This window comes from Corvus kubaryi, unplaced genomic scaffold (genome assembly GCF_017639235.1).
Source record: "Corvus kubaryi isolate FWS band 111438036 unplaced genomic scaffold, C.kubaryi_AGA036_p1.0 138, whole genome shotgun sequence".
In the NCBI taxonomy this organism is placed as follows: Eukaryota; Metazoa; Chordata; class Aves; order Passeriformes; family Corvidae; genus Corvus; species Corvus kubaryi.
The window spans coordinates 8,703,438-8,729,156 of NW_024580672.1; the positions used below are offsets into that span (position 1 = coordinate 8,703,438).

The window sequence follows — 25,719 nt, forward strand, 5'->3', positions numbered from 1 at the left end:
CTGTCCTAGTCCCGCCGCGATCCCACCGCAGTCCTGCCGCCGCTGGGAGCTGTAGTCCCGCCGCCGGCGCGGGTTTAAAGGTCCGGCGGGGCGCTCCCCCTGCCCTGCCCATGTCTCTCCTCGCCGCCGTCGCGCAGTCGCTGCCCGGCTCCGCGCGCGGGGCAGGTACGGGAGCGCGGCGGGGTGGCCGAGCGGGCTCTGCGGGGGGAAGGTCCGCGCCCGGCGCCTGCCGCCCCTCCCCCCCCGCCGGCCGGGACCCCTCACGGGTGGAGGGAGGGAGGGAAGGAAAGAGGGAGGGAGAGAGAGAGAGGGAGCGAGCCTGGGCCGCCTGTTCTGCCCCCTCCCGCTCCCGCAGGGATCCCCTCGGGCAGGAGCATCCCTCATTCCCTGCCCTGCCGAACAGGTGCAGGCGGCCCCCGGCTCTGCTTGGCCGCCGGGCCCCAGGACCTGCCCCCAGGGCGGAGGGGACCCTGCCAGGTGCCAGCCCTGACCGGGCTGCCCAGAAGGGCGGTGGCTAGAACGGCGGAAGGGAAATTAATCCGTTTCAGTGGTGGTGTTGTCAATGACAAGGACAAGCACCCGGCGCCCTTGTAAGTGGCACTTGGTGCTAGATGGAGGCCCGGTGACCGCTGGCTTCTGTGTGCAAGTGGGGTGAGGGATGGCACGGCCGGTGGTAATGGCAACACTCTCTTTTGGGTTTGTTGGTGTGCTTCCAAATGGGAAAAAGTCCTTCTAAGGTGCTTTTAAAGTTTGTTGTATGTTCAGAAGTCAACTTAGAGCATCATAATCTGAAAAACTGGAAATTTAGACGCTGAAGAGCCTTAATAGAGCAAAGAGGTGGATAGCACCTGGAAAGAAGTTGCCTTTCCAATTATCTCCACCATGGGTGTCTGTCTCCCGCCCTCACCTCATGCTCCCCGAGCAAAGTCAATAGCCTGTTTTTCAGAGGCAGTTCTGACACGACAGATTCTTGGAAAAATTAGTTAGTAAATATCAACTTCTAATTTTCCTTTTCAGGTTATATTTTTAAAGAACAGCTCTTGTAATAAATTTTGCTATATGAAACTAGTCCCTGTACCTTGTGTAAATTACACTGCAGTTGCTGTTCAAGGTTGTAATTTACAGGGCCAAGCCCAGAGTGCAACTGTGCAGCTGCATCAACCTACAGCTGTTCTTGGTTGAGATCAAGTATTTGTATGTATGTGATAATAGACATCAGGTGGAATAGGAAGTCAAGTTTAGGGAATATACTGGATTCTTTGACTGTGCTGTCTTAGCTAGGGACTATACGGTCTGGTTTTGAGAGTCTTTGGGGAGAGAAAAGTGTCAAAGTGTGTATAAAACACCTGGACTTGGACTTGTAAGCAGTATTATGTGCATAATAGTATGGGCATGTATAAAAGTTGGAAGGGTGTTGTTTATTTTCTAATTGCTACAAATATCATAAAGAGGCATGCTGAAGTATTTACAGAGATGCAAATGTTTCTTACAGGAGGAATGTATAGAAACAGGTAGGAAGAAGGTACCGACATCGTGTCTCAGAAAACTTATTTTGTACTTATTCTTGGGACCATAAAATTCAGTGTTGCTGCCGCTGTTGAGGAGTGTTGGTTGTACAGTAGCCTGAGTAAACCACATGGGCATGACCTCCTGGAAGAGATCCTAATACACAGTGTCCCAATTACAGCTGTCCATGGCATGTAAGAACAGTATTAGATATCAAGGGTTTCTGGTTCCTATTTGTGGTCTGGACTAAGCTCATTGTCTATTGGCCAGAACATTGAGCAGCTAGGCTAGCCTAGCTTAGGTTTTTTATATTTATTCTCAAGTGTTACAAATAGAAATAGGGAAGCTGGTTTTATTTCTAGGACTATGTGGTTTGTGCAATTTCTGTATTTTTGCTTTTGAGTTGAAAGGATATGCTAGTTGCCTGCCATTTATGATAAAGATCATAGTGACTAATAATGGCTGTGAAGAATATTTACATGAAGAAAATATTCTAATTTTTTTTCCAATCATGAAAAATAAAAACGTAATAGGATACATAAAAGCATAATTGGACAAGCTTTAGTGGTTTTAAACTGAGAGGGTAGATTTAGATTGAACGTAAGGAAGAAATCTTTTACGATGAGGGTGGTAAAGCACCCTGATGGTGGCATAGGTTGTCCAGAGAGAGGGTGGATTCCCATCCCTGGAAGCATTTAAGGTCAGGTTAAGCAATCTGATCTGGTTGAAGATGTCCCTACTCATTGCAGGGAGGTTGGACTAGAGGAGCTTTAAAGGTCCCTTACAACCCAAAGCATTATATAATGGCAGACCCCTTAACATCCCATGAATAGCTTAAAGATTCTGAAATGCAAAAACCCATTTGTGGAAACTACTGGACAGCTTGGGGTATATGTTCTTCATCTGCTCTTTCCAGAATCAAAGCGTGATCCTAAAATACATATATAACCAACTGCTTTTAAATTTGAAAAAAACCACTTCCTTATTCCCAGACAGAGCAAGAGTTGTCATTCCATCCTTCTCTATTCTCCTTAACAAGACTGGAAATGCAGCTGCTCTATTCAAATGCTTGTTTTATTCTCCCCTACAGTCTCTTCCTTCACTCTCCCTCATCCCCCTTTTCTCTTCATTTTCTTTCCACTTTTTGTTCTTTATGCTTCCTTCTTTGCATTGGCAATTTCCACTATAAATCTCAGATTGCCTCTTGCATTTTTTTCATTTTTAAACTATTGCTTTCTATGTCATCCCTTAATAGATCCTTCTTTGTTTCTTCCTTCTGTTTCTCTGATGTTCACTGCACTCTGCCTCACTCTGTCATCTCTTACCTGCACCTGGTAGTAAGTAGCTACATGTGAGCTGAGAGAGAACTCTCCTGGGAGCAGGCTCGGTTTGGCCAGTGCAAAGTGAGGGAAAGTGGCTGCTCTTCCTGGAGGTTTGCCAGAGCTCAGCTCCCGGACACTGACTGGAGGTAGCAGCCATTTTGAATTAAGTAAAACTGCACATTTGAAGGCAAGTACAGAAATTAATGAAAACCACCAAAAGCAATATAAGCTATTTAGGGCTTAAAACTGAGCCCTAAAATTGGCTATCAGATTTACTGCAAAATATCAACTTTTAAAATACTAAATGGTTTGATAAAAAATTTATACAGATTTAAGCTTAATAAAGAAGTTGACAAGCAATTACTGAAAGAATTACATGAGGTAGATTAAATATACATATATGACTATTTCAGTGAGGCCTGAAAAAGAGGAAAAGAAGACAAATAATAAAGGAGCTGTAGAAATAATGAAGGAACTGTACCTTAATACAGTTCCTCTGACCTGACAGTATTAAAACTCTTGAAATTATTCACTGTTTTCAACAAAGCTAACTAACCCAGCAATATAGGAGTACTCTATTTTGGCAAATCTAAATGCTAACGGTTATAATAGTAATATGTAAAATTAAATTATAAAATCAGGCATTTTTCATCTACTTGGTTCCATTTTTTTAAAAGATAAGTAGCCCTCAATTAAGCTAAAATGAAACTAATTAAGCTGAAAAACATGTTTCTACAATAAAACTTGGGGTTTTTTCAGTAGCATAACACTTCATTTTAACCTTCAAGCTAGTTGGGATAGTCACTTTCTTTCAAAAAGACTAGTATGGTTTGTTAGTCATATGAGGCTTAAAGAGGCATAAATTGCTTCATAATGAATTTCTTAAAATAAAAATACACTTAATAGAATGTTAATGGAATTAACTTGGCTTATTTGGGCCTTTCTTACATTTGTTTCTTTGGAACTGGCCCAGGTCAAGCAATTCATATATCAGATTGCATTAAGCTCGTGTGTTCTGATTCAGCTGTCGTTACTATCTTTTAATTTCCAGTTACAAGAAAGTTGGTTGCTAGAAACAAAAAATAATTGTTTTCTGCTAGTGGCTAGTTGATCAAAAACTGCCTTTACATCTTGATTTTCTTTGGTTCTGGAGTGCTTTTCCTTATCCTAATGATTGATCTACCAAGTGAAACTGTCCCCTGGGAAGAACTGACAGAAACAGTGTGGTCCCTTGCATGTGAATCCTCAAATCATCTGAAAAGCAATAACCCACAAGTAAATAGGGACATAAAGGAGGAGCATAGAATGCCTAGAGCCAGCCCTGTGATAGATGGGATAGTTCATAAAATTAAGTGTTTTCAATTGCTGTAAGAAGGCAGTTTTGCTGCCTTTAATGATTCAGAGTAGCACAAACAGGTTAGAGCAAGTGTTGAGAAACTCTTAATTACAGCGTTGATTTAGGGCAGGCAGACCATACAGTCCAACATAAACAGAGTGCAGAAAGCAGAGACGTAAGTGTTAGAACAACTCTGTTTCAGCTGCCCTAATTTATCTTTCTCAGCTTTAGTCATCTCTCTTTCGTGCACAAAGCTATGCATATTTCATCCTTGGAAAATCAGCCTGCACTTTTATAAAACACTGTTATTTTCACACTTCTGATTTCAACTATGTATTTCCATATGAGCATTACTATTTGGTCTGAATAATTAGTATTATGAATTACCCAGAATAAATATGCAGAATAATTCATGGACTAGTGCAAAACAGAACACCAAGTGCCAGTGAATGAAATTCTGAAAACTTTACCTGACCTATATTAATGATCACAATATTAATATCTTATGAGAGGAACTTGTGTCAGGCTGTATATTGATGTGGAGGCTGGAGAGATATAGATGGTGGGTAGTGAAAGGGAGGGAGGTGAAGTGTGACACCACGGTGTACAGAATAGATGTTAAATGGGATGTTAAATAGTAACATTCACACCTTTTTTTTCTGATTTTTTTCTGAACAGCTTATTTTTTTGGTAGAACTTTCAGTGTAGTAACAGCATAGTAATGAAAAAGTTGTAACTTGAAAATTGGAAACTGTTCAGATAGTACAACTTTTCACCTGTGTGCTGATTCTGATTTGTTTTTAAATTTTCATACCCGACCTATTTGTGTTTGAGTTTCAGAATATATTTAGAGATTATATTATGACACGTGATTAGTTACTATATTCTTCAGCTAAGCAGAGTGACACAATTTCCTTTGTATTAACTGTAAATTTTATAGCTAGTGTGAGCTTATAATTAATTTCTTATGCTAAGAGTTTGTAAGGGAAGTTTGGAAGTACTGTAACTATTTCTTTGTCTAGCAGTTGTTCTGAATAGGTGGCTCTTTGATCTGGGCTTCTAAATTAAACTGTTTGAAAGCTCGTATTTAGTTAGTCACTTTCAGCTCAGTCTGACAGATATTTTCTCAGAGCTGATGATTCAGATTGCAGCAGTTTTCTCTGGGAAGAGGGAGTGTGCACTTTTTTTTTTCCCTTTCGAGCTCTCCTCCTTTCAGAAAGCGGCAGTGAAATGCTATCTATAGCTAAGACTTCAAACCCCATGATTCCTTGGGAGAGCATGCGCTGAAAGCTTCCACTTGTCAAAGTGCTCTTGCCAGACTGGTCGACTATTTGTCATATACCAAACCTGAAAGAAGAAAATAAATATACTGTCCTTGTGTTGATCTTTAAATACAGAAAATCCAAAGGTAACTGTTCCTTGAACATTTCTGTGTTGGCTGCGTGGGTTTCTGCATGCAAATGGAGCTGGTATTGCTATGGGGTTATAGATTTCCTGTACTGGATTGTAAATTGGTAAAAATACTTACACCAGCAAATAACCAAAGAGTACTGCATACTAGTCCAACATTAGACATTGGCTGGCCTGTCTTTCAAAGTCATTTATTAACCAGTATTTTTTCATTTGGACTGGCTTCATTCATTAAAGGAAGGTCTTGACCTTGACAGAAGGGTTGAGCTGTGCAGTGATTTTTGCCTTTAAGAAACAATATGGAAGGGAATGTGAATCACAGTCCTTAGGATAAAGTTCAAAACCAGCTAGCCTAAGTCAAGGTACATATTTGAAGCAACTGTTGTGCTAGCCACTATAGATAACTGGGTGACTAACTAATTTAAATATAACTTTATTGACGACAGAATTTTAACATTTCAGCTGCTATGTTTTTCTCTCTAAAAGTATTTTTATACTGATAGCTCAGAACCAGGGGAGAGGGATACACATGATCCTTTTCGCCCTCTGATGTGGAGTCATCAGTAGTTTTATGTAGCCTTAGGAGTAATAGCGATGCGGATAGAAGTGAAGCTAATGGAAAGTTACACTGACAGAGCTTGGTATATTGTGGTTTACTGCAGTATTGCTTTCAAATGCCTTGCAAGATTTTCTGCACTCCCAGCAGCAGCAGCAGCACTGCCTGGAACAGATGCAATGGTTTACCCCGTCCTTAGGAGCTTAATGTTGTCTCACAGCATGGTCTGCTCAGGAAGCCTTGCTGCTCGCTTTACATGTTGAACTGGAAAATAAGGGGGAGCATAAGCAGTAACTTACTTGACAGCAGAAACCTCTCCTGACATACATTTTAACTAAAATGTGTGTGCATGTCTCAGAAGATATTTAAAAGAACAAAAAACGTAAGATACACCTGGACCCTCTGATGTCGGAAAGGACAGTGTTGACAGTTTCACACTTTGCCACCTTTCCTAAACAGTTAATTGATTGGCTTTACATTGTTACATTACAAAAACAATCCTAAAAAAATGCAGTCTTAGGCATGTAAATGTCATATGATTAACTGAATAGAAATGCAGTTAGGTATTCAGCGATGGCCATCTTTGACATAGTTAATTAATGTAAGTGATTTGGGGCTCATTTAAAATACTTTTGAGATTTAGAATGATCTCTTCAATTGACTAAAAGCCTGCAAAATGTGGAGGTTCCTGTTGTGATTTCATACAATTGCTGTTCATTGATGTTTGTATTGTATTACTACTATTGAGTCTCAAAATAATAATAAAATCATATGATCTGCCCTGTTTCATATGAAGCACCTTTTCTAGCAGATATAAGCCTCAACCATTCCACATACATTTCCTTTCTAAAGTTTAAACTTATGTATTGATTTAGGAAATAATTTGCATCACTAGTCTTTGTCTCGTGCATATAAATATGCTTTTTAACATGCAGCATGTCTATATTGTAAGTATTTCGACTTCCTCTGGTTTTATATTTCATTTGAAAGCATCAGAAAGATCATAGTCTAGTAATACCTCCCCGGTCTGCTGATTTTGACCTTATGTTTTTCTAATGAACAAATTACCGATGATTTCATATGCATGTGTATAAATAGAGCGGGTATGTATATAAATAGAGCGAGTAGATAGCTGTACCTTCAAGTAAAGGACTGCTTTGATGTAAAATAGCATTTTACGCGGAGAGATCGTAAGGTCACCGAAGGCAAATCTAACACCCATCGGTGGCTTTGTACACGAAGTGTCTCCGCCCCCCCGGCCCCCCTTCCCGGCTGTGCCATCGCCTCCGCTGCCCGGAGCCGGCGCGAGCTGGGCGCAGGGACGGGCAGGAAACGATTGTGCAGCGAGGAGCCGCTCCCGTGTCGGTGCGAGCGTCCGTGTGCGCTTTCTCCCTGATAAACCTCCATCGCTGGAAGCTTGCTTGTTAATTAAGGAAAATCGGTACCCGGCTCCTTTAAAGGTCCCCTAATAGAAAAGGGGGTGGAGAAGAGCGAAGACTGGTGTCTTTTTAACCTTGCTGAAGGACGCAGCAGTATTTATTGACGTATGCAAATAACCAGGGGGAGGAGGTGGAGGAGGAGGGTGCTTGGAAAAACAGGAACCAGAATCAGTTTCTCATTGCAGGGTGAGAGCTCTGAGTTCCGGTGTAAGAGAAAAGAGACGTGGCGAAATTGCTGTATATCTCTGCCCTATAAGCACATCTCTCATTTAGACTGAAGGGAAACAAGGCATCAAAAAGGGTGAAGCATCTTAAAAAATATTTTAAAGGCAATCTAGCACGATCAAAGGTTACATATTCCTAAATGGGGGAGGGGGAAGATTACGGCTTTGCCTTGCAATATGCTGTAGCATAGTACTAGCAATAGGACGAGATTTTTGGCTGACAAGTGATTAAAACAGACTGGTTTGTGGTATGAATGACAATGTTAATAATCTGTCTTTGTGGTTTTTTCCCCTACTGTTTCAGCTGCGCAAACCATGCAGGATGATTTACTGATGGACAAAAGCAAAGCCCAGCCCCAGCAGCAGCGGCAGCAGCAGCAGCAGCAAGATCCAAACTCAGCAGAAGCCCCCTCTACACCCATCTCGTCGGAGACACCCAAACCAGAAGACAACAGTTCAGTGACTAGTATCGGCACATCGGCTCCTTCCCAAAATAGCAAGGAGAAGATGCAGATGGAGTCTCCCATTTTGCCTGGCTTGAGCTTTCACCAGCCTCAACAAGAGCCTGCAGCCGGCACCTCCTTGTCTCCCTCGTTTGGCAGCACCTGGTCTACAGGGACCACAAACACGGTGGATGATAGCTTTTTCCAAGGGATTACTCCAGTCAATGGGACAATGCTTTTCCAGAATTTTCCACACCATGTCAACCCTGTATTTGGTGGCACTTTCTCACCTCAGATTGGCCTAGCTCAGACTCAACACCACCAACATCAGCAGCAGCAGCAGCAAGCTCAGCAGCAGCAGCAGCAGCAGCGGAGGTCACCTGTAAGTCCTAATCAGGCACCTTTCGCCCAGAGAAATGCTGCTTACAGCCATCAGCCCATCATGACCAGCAAACCGTCTTCCTCCTCTGCCTCCTCTTCTTCCTCCTCCAGCTGGAATAACCATCAAAACGCGGCTTGGAGTACACCTTCCAACCCTTGGGGTGGGCTGCAGGCTGGTAGGGACCCTCGAAGGGCAGTTGGAGTGGGGGTTGGCGTGGGAGTGGGAGTCGGCGTACCCTCCCCCCTCAACCCCATTTCACCCCTTAAAAAACCCTTCTCCAGCAATGTCATTGCCCCTCCGAAGTTCCCACGGGCTGCACCCTTAACCCCCAAATCCTGGATGGAAGACAACGCGTTCAGGACGGACAATGGCAACAATCTGTTGCCTTTTCAGGTAAATGACTACATGCACCTTCTGCGTGGTGACAGCTATCACAAATTTGTATTTTTTGTAGGGCTGTGTTTCATGTTACTGTTCTGAGTGGCATCTCCATAATTCATATTTGCATCAAATAGTCACCTTATATGAAAACAAGTGGGGTTGAACCTAGGGAGTGCATACACAGAGATTTCCAATTCTAGCTTAAGGTTTAAAATCCCATTTTTCTTGTAAGTTATTGTTAAGTGTAGCATATGGGGCTTTTTTGTTGTTGTTTTTTGCTCTTTTTTTAGCATCTGAAAGGTAGTAGCCTTCATGAAAAACAGGTTCAGCAGACTACGTTCCCTTGGTGCTGTGTTAGAATTTTTTTTGTATTCTCCCATATATGAGAAAGCTGAGATGTTGAAATTGCTGGCTTCAGTTTTCTAACTGGGCTGTTAATTTTAACCAAAGATGCTTCTTGACCTGAAATTCAGTTAATTATTTTATCACCATTGCAATAACTAATTGTCCTTATGTTGCGGTGGGATTTAACGGGGAGTCTGTTCGCATAAGGTATCCGTATGAAAAGCTGTGTACATCTAATACGTACACCCTGCTGTTAAATTCACAGTGGACGTTTTGAATACATCTCGAAGCAGCGTGGGTGTGTATGGAAAGAGTGGCGTATCTGTCCTTTCCAGTAAGGAAATGCCTAATACAATTGACATGATTTAGAAATGGCAGGGAGGTATTGTATAAAATGAACCATTTTATGCTGTTCAGAATATTTGCAGAGAAAAGAGACAATAGGACACGACCTTCAGAGCCATATTGCAATGGAGTCTATTTACTAGCTACATAGCTCTGAAATATTTAAAGCTGCAGTGCCCTTCACTGTTTTTTTTTTAATCTACGACGACAAAGCAGATCAATTGCAGCTGAAACTGGGCCAAATGGAAGATTTGCAATTTTAATGCAGAATGAAACCTGTCATGGTGTGAAATCCATTTTAAGTTGAAAAAAAGCAGTGCTTGCACTTGCAGTTATATCTATACTAGGTGAAGTGAATCTCAGACTTTTTCTAGGTTAGCTGTTTTGGTGTCAGACAAGTCAAAATTTTCTCCTTTGAAATACAGTTAAATCATTCATATATGCTTGCTCTTTAGGTAGCTGTTTCCTCAAGGAAGTATGATCTCTCAAACATTTTTAACGTATCAGTTTGGTAAGAGTAACATTTAGATTGACAGTTTTAGAAACACAGTAAAAAAAAAAAAAATCAAATGCACCCCCACCCCCATAATTTTAGGAGACTGTTGAAGTAAAATATATGCACTTTCCAGTCCCATTCAAAGAGGACATCTTATAGTCAGCCCTGAAATTTCATTTTGCTGCTTCATTCTGTTTAAAGGGAGAGTTACAATTTTTTTATTGGTTGCCCTAAATGAAGGTGGAGTGGCTTCTGGTGAGCTGCTGGTTAATGTCTCTGAAGCACTGAAGGCTGGAGGAAGATTACACTTTAGACACAATATGCCTGCTGTAAATACTGTGTTGCACAGAGCACAGCACCACAAAAGCTAATAGCTCCCAGTCATTTTTTGGGAGTGGGAAATGTGTTTCAATTTACAAGTATTCTTAATGGTCTACATGTAAGACATTACAAATTTTGGTATATTTGAATTAGTAGTGAAAACAACAGTAAATGGTCTTATTTCTGTGGTTTGCTTAGTGAGATACATCTTTAGTGAATACAGAACTTTATTATTGTGACTGTAAATTCTTGCAAATTAAACTGGCAGATAATTACTCATCACTAGGAAAAAAAGTAGCTAACTGCTCTTGAAGAAAAGTTCTTTTGATTTTGAAATTAAGCTTTCAAAAAGCTTAAGTATTAGCCAATATGTGAATTTGGAAACTTGTTTTCTTTTCTGTGAATTTAACCTGGTATCTTCACGTTCAACTGAAAGCAAATGCTTAGGCTGTTCTCAGCACCAGCTGGTATAGCAGTCTGATTTCAGAGACACAGAAAACTTTTTTTTTTTTTCCTATTAGGCTGCTTTTTTTTTTTTTGTACAAGCTGCTGAATTTTGCTTATTAAAAATTGTAATCTAGGTTAATGTTGATTGCTGCTATACTTAACAAAATGCCAAAGACATCTTGAAACCATACTATTGGTAGAAGGCAACTGTTTCGTTTCACTGATAAAAATGAAATTCAAATTAGTCTAAGAGTTTAATATTTGCTGCCAAGGTTCTGGTTGTCTTTTTTCTTTTTCCCCCCACCCCGAAATTGGGCAATATGTTAAGTTCTGCTTGTCAGCACTACCAAGTAGTTCTGTCAGGTTTATCCATGTGCATCTGCCACCCTCCATAACTGCGTGGTTTTGAGCTACTTTAGAAATACCTTCCAGTAAACTTTCTAGCAACACACTTAGGCACATTAGCAAGTTCTTCATGTTAACCAATTCTTTTATGTTAAGATTATGAGGCTTTGTAAGAAAAAAGAAAACTATTAACATGTTCACTGTTTGAAATAACATCAGGGAGAGCTATTTTTACAGGTCTTTGCAGTGATCACAAATTTTAATCAGAAAAGATCTATAACCGAGATCTGTATTCTGAGTTATAATATTTGAAGACAGGTGATACTCAGCTATTGATATTATCTTGTTCTAGGAAAAAATGTTCAGCTTGAAAATGTTTCTCTTAAGAACATGGATATAAAGCAATATGCTAGGTATTTTCATCCCTTAATTTGAGTAATACTTTAGTGCATCTTGTATGTCAAAACCAATTGGCGTCTGTCCCAAGAAACTGTGCTGCAGAACACATCAGAAGGTTTAAAATACCACTTGGTAGGAATTCTGCTGGTGTTTGCCTTGTGATTGGTGTTGAAAAGCAGCAAAAATGCTTTGGAGAAGACCACACTCATATACTTACTGGGGAAAATTGATTGCAATGTAAAAAAATCTATGGAGATACAAAGCTGATAGTTGAAAGGAAAAAGAGAAGTGATCAGTCTGGAATGGAATGTAATGTAGCAAGTAAGAGTTGAAGACAAGATCATGGGAAAAGATGTGGAACTAGGCCAGATTGGAAATAGAAAAACATGGCCAGTTTGTTCTTCTGAATATTCTTTGGCTTCTGAGTGGTTCAGGTCGAGGGTCTCTGACTGTCATGTGGCAAGCAGTCGTGTTGTGCTAGTATGTTAGGTGATCCTCAGCTCTGGCGTTTGAGGCTGACATTAACTGATTGTTCCTGGGACACCGTTCTCGCGGCAGCGGCTCAGTTCCATTTTCCAGCAGAGTCGTGAGGCTTGTAGAGAGCTGTTGTCATCTTTTGCTTCTGAGCTGCTCCCACTATTCTCTTTCCCTTCACTTCTCTCAGGTAAATACTGTATTTCTTTTGGCTTTTGGCCATGTGAAGATAGTGGGACACAGCTTGTGGGTTAGGAGGATTGTTCGTGCCTGAAATAGACCCTTGGAGGCAAGGATAAGAAATTCTCTTTGCAGGGAAGATGGAGAAGGAATTAAATGTTTGCAGACCAGTATTCTAATTAAGTATGTCTACCTTGTGGATTTTTAATTATAGCAACACTGTAACAGTTTTCCAGAAACTGTGCTGAGTTTTGATGTTTTCCCAAGTAATGTTCTTTGGAAACAAAAAATGCATTGCAGTTTGTGCTCTGAAGATTCTGGCATGCATCAAATCGTTCTTGGCAGCTTTACTGATAAATATTTTTATAGCAGAAATAAATAAGGTGGTGTTTATTGTGTATAAAGATAGTTTTAACATGCTATCTTTTGCAGGGAGACTGAGAAAGAATTTTTTTGGGGGAAGTGTTTTGGTGTGGCCTTTTTTTCCTCATTGTTTTCAATTGGAATTAGTCTGGACCAGATAAAATTATAAGCTAAATATAGAAATTTTATAAAACTTCAATATTTCATATCTAAACAAAATGCCAATTCTAACATGCAGTGAGTTTGTGTTTAAATATAAGTGTGAATATATGTATAAATACAGAGTTCAAGTATTGGAACACTCACTAGTGTAACAAAGTTTTGTATTTATGAGTAAAGGAGTTTTACTGGCTAATACACTCTGGTGACCAATTTTAAAAACTTTTTTTAAATCTAGAGGGGTTTTTTAAAGTCAGAAATAGTTGCATGCAGTAAGTCTATTTAAAGATTAATTTTTAAAACACTGTATTTCTTTAGTATAAATCTGGCATTCTGGGCTCTAGCTTCTTGTCAGTTTAATAGGTAGCCCCACTTAGTAATGTTACTGTTACCTTAAAAACTATTTCTTTGCATGTAGTCCAATCTTAATTTTTCGTGTGTGCTGATGCACATGTCCTGACAGCCTGCAACTTTGTGGACAGAAAAAAAAATAAAAAGGAAAGTACCTAGGTCTGCTTTTTTCCCCCCCCTCCACCTTTCTTACATGCTTCTGTTGGTACTATTAACTAGCACTATTTGTAGCTGGATTCTGAATACTAAAATGTGGGAGCACATATTGTGGTATCTCAGTAGTCTTCCAGTGTAACAGATACAAGTAACACATGATGTTCTAGTTTATTAGTTGTGAGGTATTTTACAATTTTTTGTTCGATTTTAAATTTGATTGAATTCTAAATGTCTGCATTTTCAAATTAACTAAAACATAGTAACAGTACGGGAAAAAAAGCACATGGCTGTTTCATATTCAAAGTATGATGATTGAACACTAATTGCTTATGGATTAGAGTTTTGATTTTAAGTAACCAATCATCGTTTAGCTGTCAGAGTTAGTGAAGGCAGAGCGAAGGTCTGAGTTCAGTAGGCAGCTGATACTCTGATCAACTCCGTACATAGACAGGACTTCCTTAAAAACATTAAAGGTATTAATATCAAACGATGAATCAATAATTCCATCTTAAAGATTTGATAGAGGATTTATCTGTCTTTGGGAGGAATGGTAGAAGGGAAGGTGAAGGGCATGGCAGTTCATTTTGCTATTTCCCTTCTAGGATCATCTCTCCTAGTTTTCATCATTTTGCCTAGGCTGCTTTTGTGAATGGAATGTAAGAGGAAGAGAGACCTGCAAAAGCAGTGTTTTCAGGTTCCAGTGGTTTTCAAGGGGAAAAAAAGAGTTTACTGAGTGAATGATGAATATTTCCATTTGTTAGCAGTTGGTAAAATAGCTCTCCTTTCATTAAGGTCACTCGTGAGTAATTCCTAGCAGACCTATACTAAGGGGAAGCTAAAATATAGCACTGTTTAGTTCAAAGTTTGAAAGTGATCTTAAGCAGTACACACCTGAATTTTGCTTCTGTTCTATACTTTGCAGGTTTTAGTCTATTGTGATATTTTATACGTTCTGTACCTAAATTTAGGGTACCATTGCCATGTTTTGTTTCATTATTTTTTTAAATTTAGTTTTTCCATGTTTCACAAAAGCATTGCTTTTAAGCAATTGTTAGAATGCTGCACATACTGATACTAAGCAGTTGTCTCAGTAGTTAGAAGGTAAATTTTTTGTATATAGAATTAGATCTTAATTTGTGTAATCTTTTTATTATTACATGCAAATTTTAGAATTTTAAAAATGCAAATTGTGAAAGATCACAGAAACTTTGCTTGTGTTTGTTCAGACTTGGTCAACATTTTCATTTTCATAAGTTTCAGTTATATGATGCTGTCTTTTCCTACAAGCTATGAGTAGCATTTGTAAATCACAATTCATTGATGCCTTCCTTTTCCTCCTTGTTGTGGGCAAATGGCTCTGTCCCTTTCCTGTATGTTTCTCAAGCTCATTCCAGAGATAAAATCGTCAATTTTTCTAAGATCTTACAGGAGAGAAGCACTGTGCCAATCAGGATAGATATTGATCTGCTTTGTCACAACAGTGTTAGAAGGGGTGATGTGAACTCCATTCTATGGAGGTAAACAAGAGGCGCAGAGTTTGGGAAATTAATTTTCTTCTCAATGCTATCTGAGAAAACGAAACATTTGTAGTTTTTTTCTGAAATACTTAGAAAACAGGTCTTTGAAAACAGAACATCCACTGCGGTCTCTTAAGTTTGCTGTTTGTGTGAACCTCAAATTAGGCATGAAAAAGTGAACAAAACAAATTGTTTCCTGTGAAAACTTTTAGTTTGCGTTACATACCAATTACTCAGAATTAAGAAATTTTCATCAGGGAAGAGAAAAGAAGCAAAATATTTAATTTCTTTAATTGATACCCATTTTTTCTTCAACTGTGTATGTTGTTCTCTGTACATCTTCCAGGTTCTGGAGAAGTCTTACTCCTGCTTTTCCTAATTCTTTTTTTCTAGATGGCTTTGCAAAATTTGCAAGAATTTGCAGCAGTTTTCTTTTAAATTCCTAGAGTCTAAATAAACTAGTTAAGCAAAACTACAGATTCTGTTCCATGTTAGGGTGGTAAACTTCACATGATTCATCACCCAAGTGAAGAGGCTTTTGATCAAGTCAACAGTTCTTTGTTCTTGGTTAACAAAGTTAATGAAAGTTGTGTACAGAGCACCAACTGTCAATGGGTTTCAGTGGGCATGGCCCCTTTTCTTTGTTTTATCCACCCTTGAACCGTTCAACTGCTTTCAAACATCCCTTCTATTTCTTCCTGTTCCTGATTTTTGATATTTTTTTTTTTCAATGAGGCTTTTCGTTTGAGTTGGCCTCCCCTATTCCACATTCTGTGTCAAAGCTTCAGGTTACAGAGGAAGGCCCAATAAATCTCTTTAGTCATAAGCTGAATCATGTTCACTTAGTCCTGTGCAAAATTAATAGCATGAGGGGTTTTAAATAGGTTGAAACAAATTCAGGGAGAATGGAATTTCCAGAAATACTGGCTAGAAGTTCTAAATTCTAGAAATTTAGACATTTTAACTAAGTGATAACTTAGTGTGAACATGCAGAACTGGTTTTCTTTCCCCATGCCCAAACCAAGCTTCCAGAATGTGTGACTTGGGGTGGATTTTCACACAAATTGACAAAAAAACACTTCTGACGTAAATGAGGAAAGCATTATGGCTTAATCATGGGCATTTTTAATATGGTTTTGTTTTATGTCATAATCATAAGTGGATGTTCTGGTGAAATTCATCTTTCCTACATAGAAGAATTGTTGTGAAGGTGCTCATCTTAAAAAGATTCATCCCAAAAAGTTATTTTTGGCAGTGCTGTAGTTACCTTAAAGCTGATCTTTTAATGAGAAATACCAGACAACAAAGAAATTCACCCACCAAAGCTCTCTGGGTTTTATTCTCTGAGTGGTAAAGGCTCTTTTTTGCAGGTAAGACTCATTTCCTACAGAAAGTCTTTGGAATTGTACCTTCTTACGGAAATTGCTGAAATAAAACAGAACAAACATTTTGTTTTAAAACACTTGAACAGTTAAATATTGCTTCGGATTAAATGAAAATTCCTAATTCCTTGTTGAAAGTTGCTGCTTTGTTCTGCTGAAGTATCTTGCTTTGTGAAAGAGATGTGTTAAAAGCATTAATGAATTAACATGGAGGTAGCTAGTGTTACACCCATTTACTGTGTGACCTCTAAATTTGTAAAGGGTTACCAAATTACTAATGTATTAACTGATTGTTAGCATGTTAACAGATGGCTTATAACCAAATCTAATATGATCTATTGGTGCCCTTAGTAAGCATTAAGGTGTGTAATAATCAAGTGTGTAAAATGTTTATAGCACACTTTGTGGGTTTGAAATTTTTTTAAACTACTTCTAAAGATACCTTTTAGTTTTAAATCATGATGCCCACAACAGTTTGACCTAATTATTTCACCTCACTAAATAATTATCTTGCTCATGTATTCTCTCCAGGATCGTATTGTTTCTTCCTGTGACAATTGGGGAAAAAAAAAAAAAGAGAACAGAGAGACCTCTCAGAGTAACTGAAAGGGTTTTTCTTAAAACTCACAAAGCCTGAAGTAGCAGCTGACTGTGCAGCAGGAAGACTAAGACAGAACAAGAGAGTAGAGGAAACAAAAATCAGGAACAAGAAAAAGTAGGACTTTTATAGTACACAATGAAGGGGAAGCTGTGGCATTTTCAAATGTGGCAATCCAACATGACAATATACTCATTCACTTTCTGTGGATGAGAATTTCTGCAAATAAAATCTTGCAAAGTTTGGACCAGATTCAACTTTTAGTGGAAAGGGTCCTCAGGTGGGTGGCTCCTGCTACTTTTGGCTGCTGCTAAGTGAAGCTATACCTGTGACTTCTGAGTAAGAAAATCAGCCATAATTGCCAGCAGATTTTACGAGTGATGTTTTGATGCAAGTTTCTGCACACAGTCTTACCTCCCTTGTCTAAACAGGAGCACACTCTTCTGACATGGTTTTACAAAGTAGTAGATTACTTATATAAGAGGTTTTTTTCTTGCTAGGCAAGGGAGAAGTACCCGATGTTGTGTATGCCATTCAAAACGAATTGAAAATTGATTGTAGTAAATTTTAGAGGTTTTTTGAAAGGCTTCACTTTGTGTAGAAACTGGAAAGTTTTTATGCTATTTCACTTGCACAGTGGCCTTGTTTGAATATAAACTTGAACTGGTGAATGTCTTAAAATATAGCTCAGTCCTTGGCTCCACTAGACATGTAGAGCAAGGAGAATTAATTTAAAAGAACAAATACAGTGAAAATAGCTTTTTTTATGAATACAGGTGTGCACAGATGCATGTGGCAACTGTATGAGATGCATGGTTTTTCATACAACCTATAATTTTGTTACCTTTTCACACATAACATTTGTAATTGTCTAGAAATCGACTAAAAAACTGGTATTTCTCCTTTCTGTGTTTTCTTTCTGGTTGATGAGGTTCCAGTTTATAGGGAAGATTGACTCCTTGAGGTCATGACCTTGTATTTAGTGCTATTAAATATCAGTCTGCTTTGCTGCAGTTTTTCAGTTCTTTTTGTGTGATGAGCTTATCTCCTCTGGGTTGCTGATATCTTTTAAGTATTATTATTGTTTTTACTTTAATAACCAACATTACTCATTTCAAGTATCTCAAGTGATCTCAACAAAACTGGTCTCAAGATTTGCCTTTAAGAAACTGCATTATTCACTTTCCTTTAGCAGATTCTGTTGAGCGCTAGCAGTTCTTTCCCATTTTACAATTTTCTTTCTTACCTCAATTACACTGATTAAGTTTTTTTCCCCATTTACGTGGTTACTTTGCCTGTAGCACCATGTGAAATGCTCTGTGGAAGTCCTCATTAGAACAGCATATCCTAATCTTTCAAGACCCAGGAATCATCTTTTCCAGGGTATTGCATCAGTAAAGCATAATGCTACATTATTTCTGCACTGTATTTCAAAAGAGAAGAAATCCTTGAATTTCAGTCATAAAAACTAGAAACAGTGTTTGTCATCTATAGTTTCATATCCTGCTTCAGCTATTGCTGAAGTTCTTTCATTTTTATTTTGCTGGTCAGATACATACAGTACTGACATTGTTAGTTGGACTAGCTTTGGTGGTTCCACTGACTGCCTTTCTGACTCTGGCTCCTTTTGATTACAGTGTTGCCATGCACCTCATCTGTTAGTGAGTTGGATAGATGATGCTGCTTTCTCTTACTATTTATCTGTCTTCTCTGTTTACCCTTGTTTACCTGATATTTTCTGTGAATGTGAGGACCAATTATGGAGGCTACATTATTTTCTTCTGACTTCTTTGGGTGTTTTATAACTTTTTTATGAGTCTTGCTAGAATTTTTTCTAGACATTTGTTGTCCAAGGTATTCATGCTGACCTTCTTACAGTTTCCCTGAATATACATAAGTGACTGAACATCCTGGTTCTTTCCTTGTAGCAGCATTTTCTTAAGATGCCTGTCAGTTTTTATTACCTTGTGGGGAAAAAAAAAGGAGAATTCTGCAAATCAGGCAGGCTTTTATCTCAAGACATTTTTCCTGTCTGGAGCAATCTTTACTGAATTTGCCACGTGCTAATCAGTTTAGCTCTTATGATGTAAAAGGAGAGTGCTTTTCTTGCTCCCATGAATATGGTTTTCAATTTCTGCATAAAGGTTTCCTTTTGGTTAATTGGCTGTTCACACTTGTGTATCTTATAAGTGATTTCTGAATTATTTTAATTAAATGCAAATGTGCAGCAGTAATTTGAATGCATAACACCTACCTGACAACACAACTGCTTATGGCCCCTTCTTATCTAAGGGGAAGAATTTTTTATTCTGGTTATTTTAAAGAATTTAACATAAGTATTCAGGCACTTTATACATGATACAGTTAGTTATTCTTTTCCTCATATCCTGTATGCCTTTAAGCCCCTTATGTAATAAAAGATGGAAGTATGCCCAGTGTGATTCCATTACTATTTTAATATATTATCACATGAAGTAATATATTTAATAAATTAATTCTGAATTTATTATTAAATTGAGGTTTTTTTCATACATGGGATGATTCAGTATTTGCAACTGGAAAAATTCCTTTGTTTATAAAATGTAATCTGAAATGAAATTGCTTGCATATAATTGATCTGAAGAGTTGCTTCTAATTTAAACATAATTTTGGATTGGGATTTTGGTAATTTTGTAGATGATCAAATACTTAATAGCAAATATTTTTAAATTAGGGTTTCTAACATAATGACACTTTAGGAAAAGGTTTGCCTGATATCTCACTGGCTGTACAGGAGTCTTCAACTCATGTTTAGAAGTAGGCACACAGCTTGAGAAAGCCTGTAGTTCTATTTCCCTTACAAGAAGGTGCCTGAGACAGCTTGGAATTCTGTGATCGATTATGTCCTTGATGAAGTCCCAGGACGGACAACATTTGCTGCCTAACTATTCTCAATCCAGTTGGGAAGAAGGTGACAGAGTGGATTGTTGTGTGCCTCAATTTGTCATGCATATTAATCATGCTGTAATAGCACAAAGTTAGGACTTGGGTAGTTCACATGAATTGGTAATTAATTAGTAATTAAAAGTATATTGCACCTAATAGGTTAAACTTTTTCTTTAAATCCTGCTGGCTGCAAAGTGACATCACACTGCAAAGGTCACCTCCTTGTTTTTCATTGTGAGTGTTTCTGGCCTGGTTCAGGCCTCTGAGTAAATACTGGTGAATGACCCCAGTTCCCCCCAGCCCTTACGAACAATGATCCCCACTATACTGTTTCATGTTCTGAAATGGAACATGACTGTCCTCTCTAAGGGTAGTTCTCCAAACCTGTAGGTAAGGATCTTGTCCTGTGTGAACAGATGAAACGTGGTACTTCTCTTTTGTTGAAATAGCTGCTGGAGTTCTGACACGTACAAGATTTTTGTCAGGAGGCACTCTTTCCTGAGCACGAGAGAAACAGAACAGGAGTGTGACTTGAAATGTGCCAGTTAGATATTATTTTAGTCACATTTTTCTTAAAAGCACAATGAGTTGGGGTGAGAGACAATATTTTATTTGTCATCAGGCTTAAACATTTCAGTGACACTTTTTTTCCCCTCTTACCAATATATTCCTTGTCACTGATGATCAGTAACTGTAGACAAAACCACTGTTTCAGAGAAATCCTTGAGTCTCCTTTGCTTGGTGGCCACAGTAAATGAAGCTACTTGGTGGCCACAGTAAATGAAGTAAATGGTGCTCAGACATCTGTTTGACAGTGATTACTTGTGTTCTTTTCTATCTCCCATTTTGTCTCATTATGCTGTCATACCATGAGACAGTCTGTAAATCTTTGAGGCAGTAGCTTCCTTACACAGTATGTCTCTACTCTCTTTTACATACTGTGGTCCAGCCTGAGAAGTTTGATTATTCAGATCCTTTCACATTGTAGCATCCCCAGTATTCCCTCCTCCCTTGCATCTCTGTAGTGCTTTCATTTTGTGATTTGAGGTTTGCACTTGTGCTGATTTGTCTGGCAAGGAGTTCTTAGGTCAATGTTAGTTTTTCCTTGCTATGGGACACAGGCAATGTTCTACTGAACAGAGCAGTAGAAGCCCAAAGGTAGCTTATCAGTGCTGAACTCTTGCACAGCCGGCCAATGAACCAGTTAAATTATGTCATTTTAATAGCTCAAGGGTATAATGAATGGGCTTGTAAATTCTACTGCTGACATCTTTTTTTTTCCACTTGCTTGTTTTAGTGAATTGATGGTCATCTTGGGTGTAACTGCTTTAATCCTATATTTTACAAGTGTTGGAACCATTTGTTACTGGAATCAGTAACTATAATAGAAAGTGGATACATCAGCTTTCTGAGATGCATTCAGCAGCAGGACTGATGAGCAGATTTTTATCTAAAGCATCACATTGAACAAAATATGACTAAACATAAATCCTGTCACTGAGTGCTCAGTCAGTTGTACTGTCTGCAGATCATTCCCTACAGTAGTGTATTGGCTGAAAAAATAATGGATGTTTTGTTGATCCTTCTGATTTTTTTTTTTTTTTGGTGGGGTTTTTGTTTGGGTTTTTAAAATATATTGTTTAATTGTTTTCATGGCAAAAGATGATGTTTGAAATATTAATTGTATTATATTATCATATTTCTGTTCGCCGAGATGGTAGCAAGGCAAAAGATGGTGTTCCCCATTGGAACATATGACTCTTCATGCTTTACTGTCCTTGAATGGAGAAATAACACTAGTGATCATGAAAATAGTATGCTTGGCATATTATAAAAATCTGTATTGGAAGAATAACTTAATCAGTTATCACCTCTATTTAGGAAAATGCAGGGCAAATTCAATTACTTTCTTCCCCCTACTTGGCAAGCAAATATTGAATATTCTGGAACTTGACAGGATATTTTGTTTAGTCAGAACAATGCCAAGTTGTATAGCAATAAAGACTGAACTTTCTTATATATATTTTGAACATGTATTAAGGGTGTACAAAAAGGGAATCTCAACTGCAAAGTAAAGGGACATTAGACCCAAATAACATAATTTTTATTAGTTTTTGTAATTCTATATAGTGCTGCTTGTATCTCTTCCTATTTCTGTGCTTTTTAGTTAATCTGAAAATAAAAAGTACAAACATTTCACTAAAAATTTTTAGAAGTCAGAATTTGTAAGGGGTTAAAGTTTGAATACAACTTTACCTTTCTTTGTGGAAAAATTGCTTGAGTAGGTCAAGTTTTCAAGGCTTTTGGATGCAGTCCGAGTTCTTGCATGTTAACTATAAACGTTTATGTAACATAGACAAGGTGACTAAATATTAACTAGAGTTTTGAAATGTTATTTTTCAAATGACATGGAAATGTTTCCATAATCTATATACAGTTAGATATTGTTTTATATTTGTATTAAACTTCCTTATTTTTCTTAGAAGCCTTCTAAATAAGCTTAAAAAAATTCGCCTTTTGCCCAGTGAACTTCCGAACACCTATGAAAATAAAATGTGCTACAGTTGGTAATGTTGAGAAAAGACAAATGTGTGAGAAGTTGATGTGTTCTCTGCACATTCCAAAAGCAACAGTAACATAAGAAAACATTCCCCAATTTGTTCCAGTAAAGGGACACAATAAATCTAGCTTAGTTTACTACTACCCAAAATTAACTGGAAAGATAAGAAAGAAAGTGGAATTCAAATAAAATTCCATTAAGACTTGATGTTAGTAGCTATGCTTCATTATGGGCATAGACAAATTTACCCTATTGTTCCATCCTACCTACGTTTTATGTCTTCTTATTTGTTTTGGTTTATTCCATATTTTTATTAAATCCAGTATAAGGAAGAACTACTGACATTTCTGGTTGTTCCAGTTCTGTGTGCATCTGGGTTGTCAGTCATGTTGTTGGCAGCATTCCAACACCAATCTGCAAAGGAAGTAACACTTGCTATTTACAAGTTTTTTTCTTTTGTACAGTGATAATTTTACTTTACCATGTGACCATATTCCTCAGATTTCCTGTATTTTGAAAGACTTTTGAAAGTGGGATTGCATCCCAGCTGAAGCTGTGAGAAGTGAAGGGCTGCCCAGCGAGCATTTAGAGCATGCTGTATGTGATTATTCATGTGCACCATCATGGTATGTTGGGCATGTCCCAAGCTAAACTTCAGAATACTTTTTCTTTGCAGTTGTTGGTTTTGCTGTTTTGAATTGAGATACTGAAACAAGACAAACTTGTTTTCCTTGTGTTCTTAGTAATAACCTGTGCTGCAAGTGCTAGAACAGAGTGAGCGAGCCCTGTTTGAAACAGTGCTGGCATTTTACCCTGTATTTATTCAAAGCTCTGCTTCCATTGACTTCAGCTTTAGTTGGCAATGCTTAGCAATTCTGTCCAGCCAAATCCAGGTTTATGTTGGGCACAGAACAAAACACAGCAGTGACCCCTGTGAAGAAGTTTGCATTGATAGGAAAGTTGTTTAAGCCGTAAGAGTTGTAGCTGTTCCCTAGATCTCATTCTTCTGATCAAAACACTATGTGTAATGTCGTAGGCTCTGATGGCTCCTGTGAGACTCACTGGAGTTGTGGTATTCTGTAAACAGTTAATATTTCAGTGAATTGAAGCCATCTTGTTGCTCAGCAGAGTTGGGTTGCGTTGTGCCACATACTGGTGCAGAAAGCTGGAAAATCTAGGGCAGCATGAAAATGTAGAACACTGAAATAAATTACTGAAACTGAGATAGTGTTAAGAATATAGGAAGCTTGGAAGCTTAGTAGAAAGTCAGTGAACTGAAATCTGTAGACCCAGGGAAATGTATCTTTGGAAGGGTCTAGATACCGGGGGATTTGTTGCTTGCACAGTAGAAAAAATGCAGATGAGAGGGATCTCTCAACTCCGTGTGTATTTTATGCTATAGATGTAGATGACCATGCCAAACAGAACTTAACACATGCAGCTGTGTGTTCCATGGTTAAGGATTCTGAGTATGGATGATAGCTAGGCCTGGGCAACATGTGTTAGATTGCTGACATGCGTTCTCAGGGTGAAACCTGCCACTTTTTAACTGTACTTTAATAATTAATGGTCAGGTGTATTTTCTGCCATTATCCTCTTCAGAGACAAAAGAAAATTACACATCTTCAGGTTTTGGAGCAAGATGCATGTTCTCCATGTCTCTGCCATGGGATAGGTCAGTAATTTCCTTTTTTAGTTCATTAGTTCCAATTACTTTGGGCTACCTTTTCAAGCTGAGAGAGTTAGTGAGGAAATCAGGCTATATTAAGATCCACTTCTCACCTGTTATGATCCTAGCTATAGATTTGGTCTTGACATTGTCATCCATGATGTAGTCATGTATTTTTTTCTCATTCTTTATCTTTCACTCTCAGCAGTAAAGACATGGTTTGTGTGTCTACTGGGAGGGAACTGAAGTAGTGCTTGTTATGCCCTGCCCTTACACGCCCATGCTGTGAATCTGAAGGGGACAGAATAAAGGCTACCACATTACAGGGTACAAAAAATGGGAAGAAGTTTTTTTATTTTAAGTGTTACAAATGTGTCAGTAGTTCAGGTACTGCTCAGTAATATTTGTTTCATAATTAAGATAACTTTCAAAGTTACTTTCGCCTCCTGGAATTTGCTGACGCACTTATTACAGCTCAGCCATGTCCTGGAATAAGCGACACAGGCATCTGTCCTAGAGATAAACAGACCTCTTGAAAGCACTGTTTTGATTCATTCCTAGAGCTTGTTCATTATGTGTGTTGGATGGAGACTGGAGACCTCTGAATAGTTATCATGGTTGTGTAATTAAAGACTAGCATAATACATATGCACAAAAGTGTAAGATTCAGATAAAATGCACATCGTTGTATTTTCTCATTTTATTTTAGTGTATTGACTCTACAGTTATTTTTGGCAGTTACTCTTTGGTTTTGACTTTTTAAAAATTAAAATATTATAGACACTGTATTATGTGACATTTTTAATCAGCCTTACAAGTAAGATCTTTAGAGGTAGAAAGTTGAGACCCAACTCCAACTAAAGGTCCATTTCACTTTGTGATCCTTCAAAAATCTGATCCTGATATGCATTTGTAATTTTTCGCTACGCTTAACATGTCCACTTTGAGGAAGTCTATGGCATGGATGAATGAATAGATAATAGCCATGAAGGGCTGGGATTTAAAGTTTTGGGATGCATCTCTTCTCTAAGAGCTCTTATTACTAAACTGTTTTTCTTTCAAGACTAGAGAATTCTAAGAACTGAAATATGCTGCCATATACACCAGTAGCTAACAAGGAAGGAGCTGCTGTCTGCACACAGCAGAAGTACAATCCAACGTGGGCAGGCTGGACTTAATCTTTTGCTGACTTAATGATTTTTCTGTAGCCAGAGGCAGTGCCTGGTAGCTGGAGATTTCTTTTTATCCATAATGCAGTTTACCTAAGTAGGTCTTAGGAGCTTTGTCTTCTTTAGGAAGATATCCTTGTGAATTTTCCAGACTTGCTGGATTTTCAAATTTCTTTTCCAAGTTATTTATTATGCTTTTTCACTCTGTATTTTGTATATATTTTGTTTTTAGTTCACAGTCCTAGTCCCAGAACTTTCTTGCAAAGTTCTTGTGCACCGCTAAGGATCTTTATGAGTTTTTTATGTTGTTGGGATTGTTTGGCAATAGACTGGTGGCCTGTGGAAACAATGCAAAAGGCAAATCCAGGAGATGGAACAGTATTAGCTCACAAAACCAGGAGAACCTGTTCATGCTGGGAAATGAGGAAAGATAAGTGTGTGTGTGTGTGCAGAAGCACCAGTCATCTTGGAAGAAATTGCTGAATTTAGAAAACAGTTTTCAAATCTGCTGAGTACAAA

General features: G+C 38.3%; 1 protein-coding gene across 8 annotated transcripts in view; it reads left to right on the forward strand.

Moving 5' to 3' along the window:
• Positions 1-6: 6 nt before the first annotated feature.
• CPEB3 (cytoplasmic polyadenylation element binding protein 3) overlaps positions 7-25,719 on the forward strand; it is an 80,417-nt gene continuing 54,704 nt past the window's right edge. For 4 of the 8 annotated variants that reach the window (XM_042019015.1, XM_042019016.1, XM_042019020.1 and 1 more), the window contains exons 1-2: positions 7-165; positions 8,098-9,011. In XM_042019015.1, coding sequence (XP_041874949.1) covers positions 111-165; positions 8,098-9,011 — 969 coding nt within the window. In that variant the 5' untranslated portion in view covers positions 7-110. The other 4 variants (XM_042019019.1, XM_042019018.1, XM_042019017.1 and 1 more) reach the window with 4 other exon arrangements.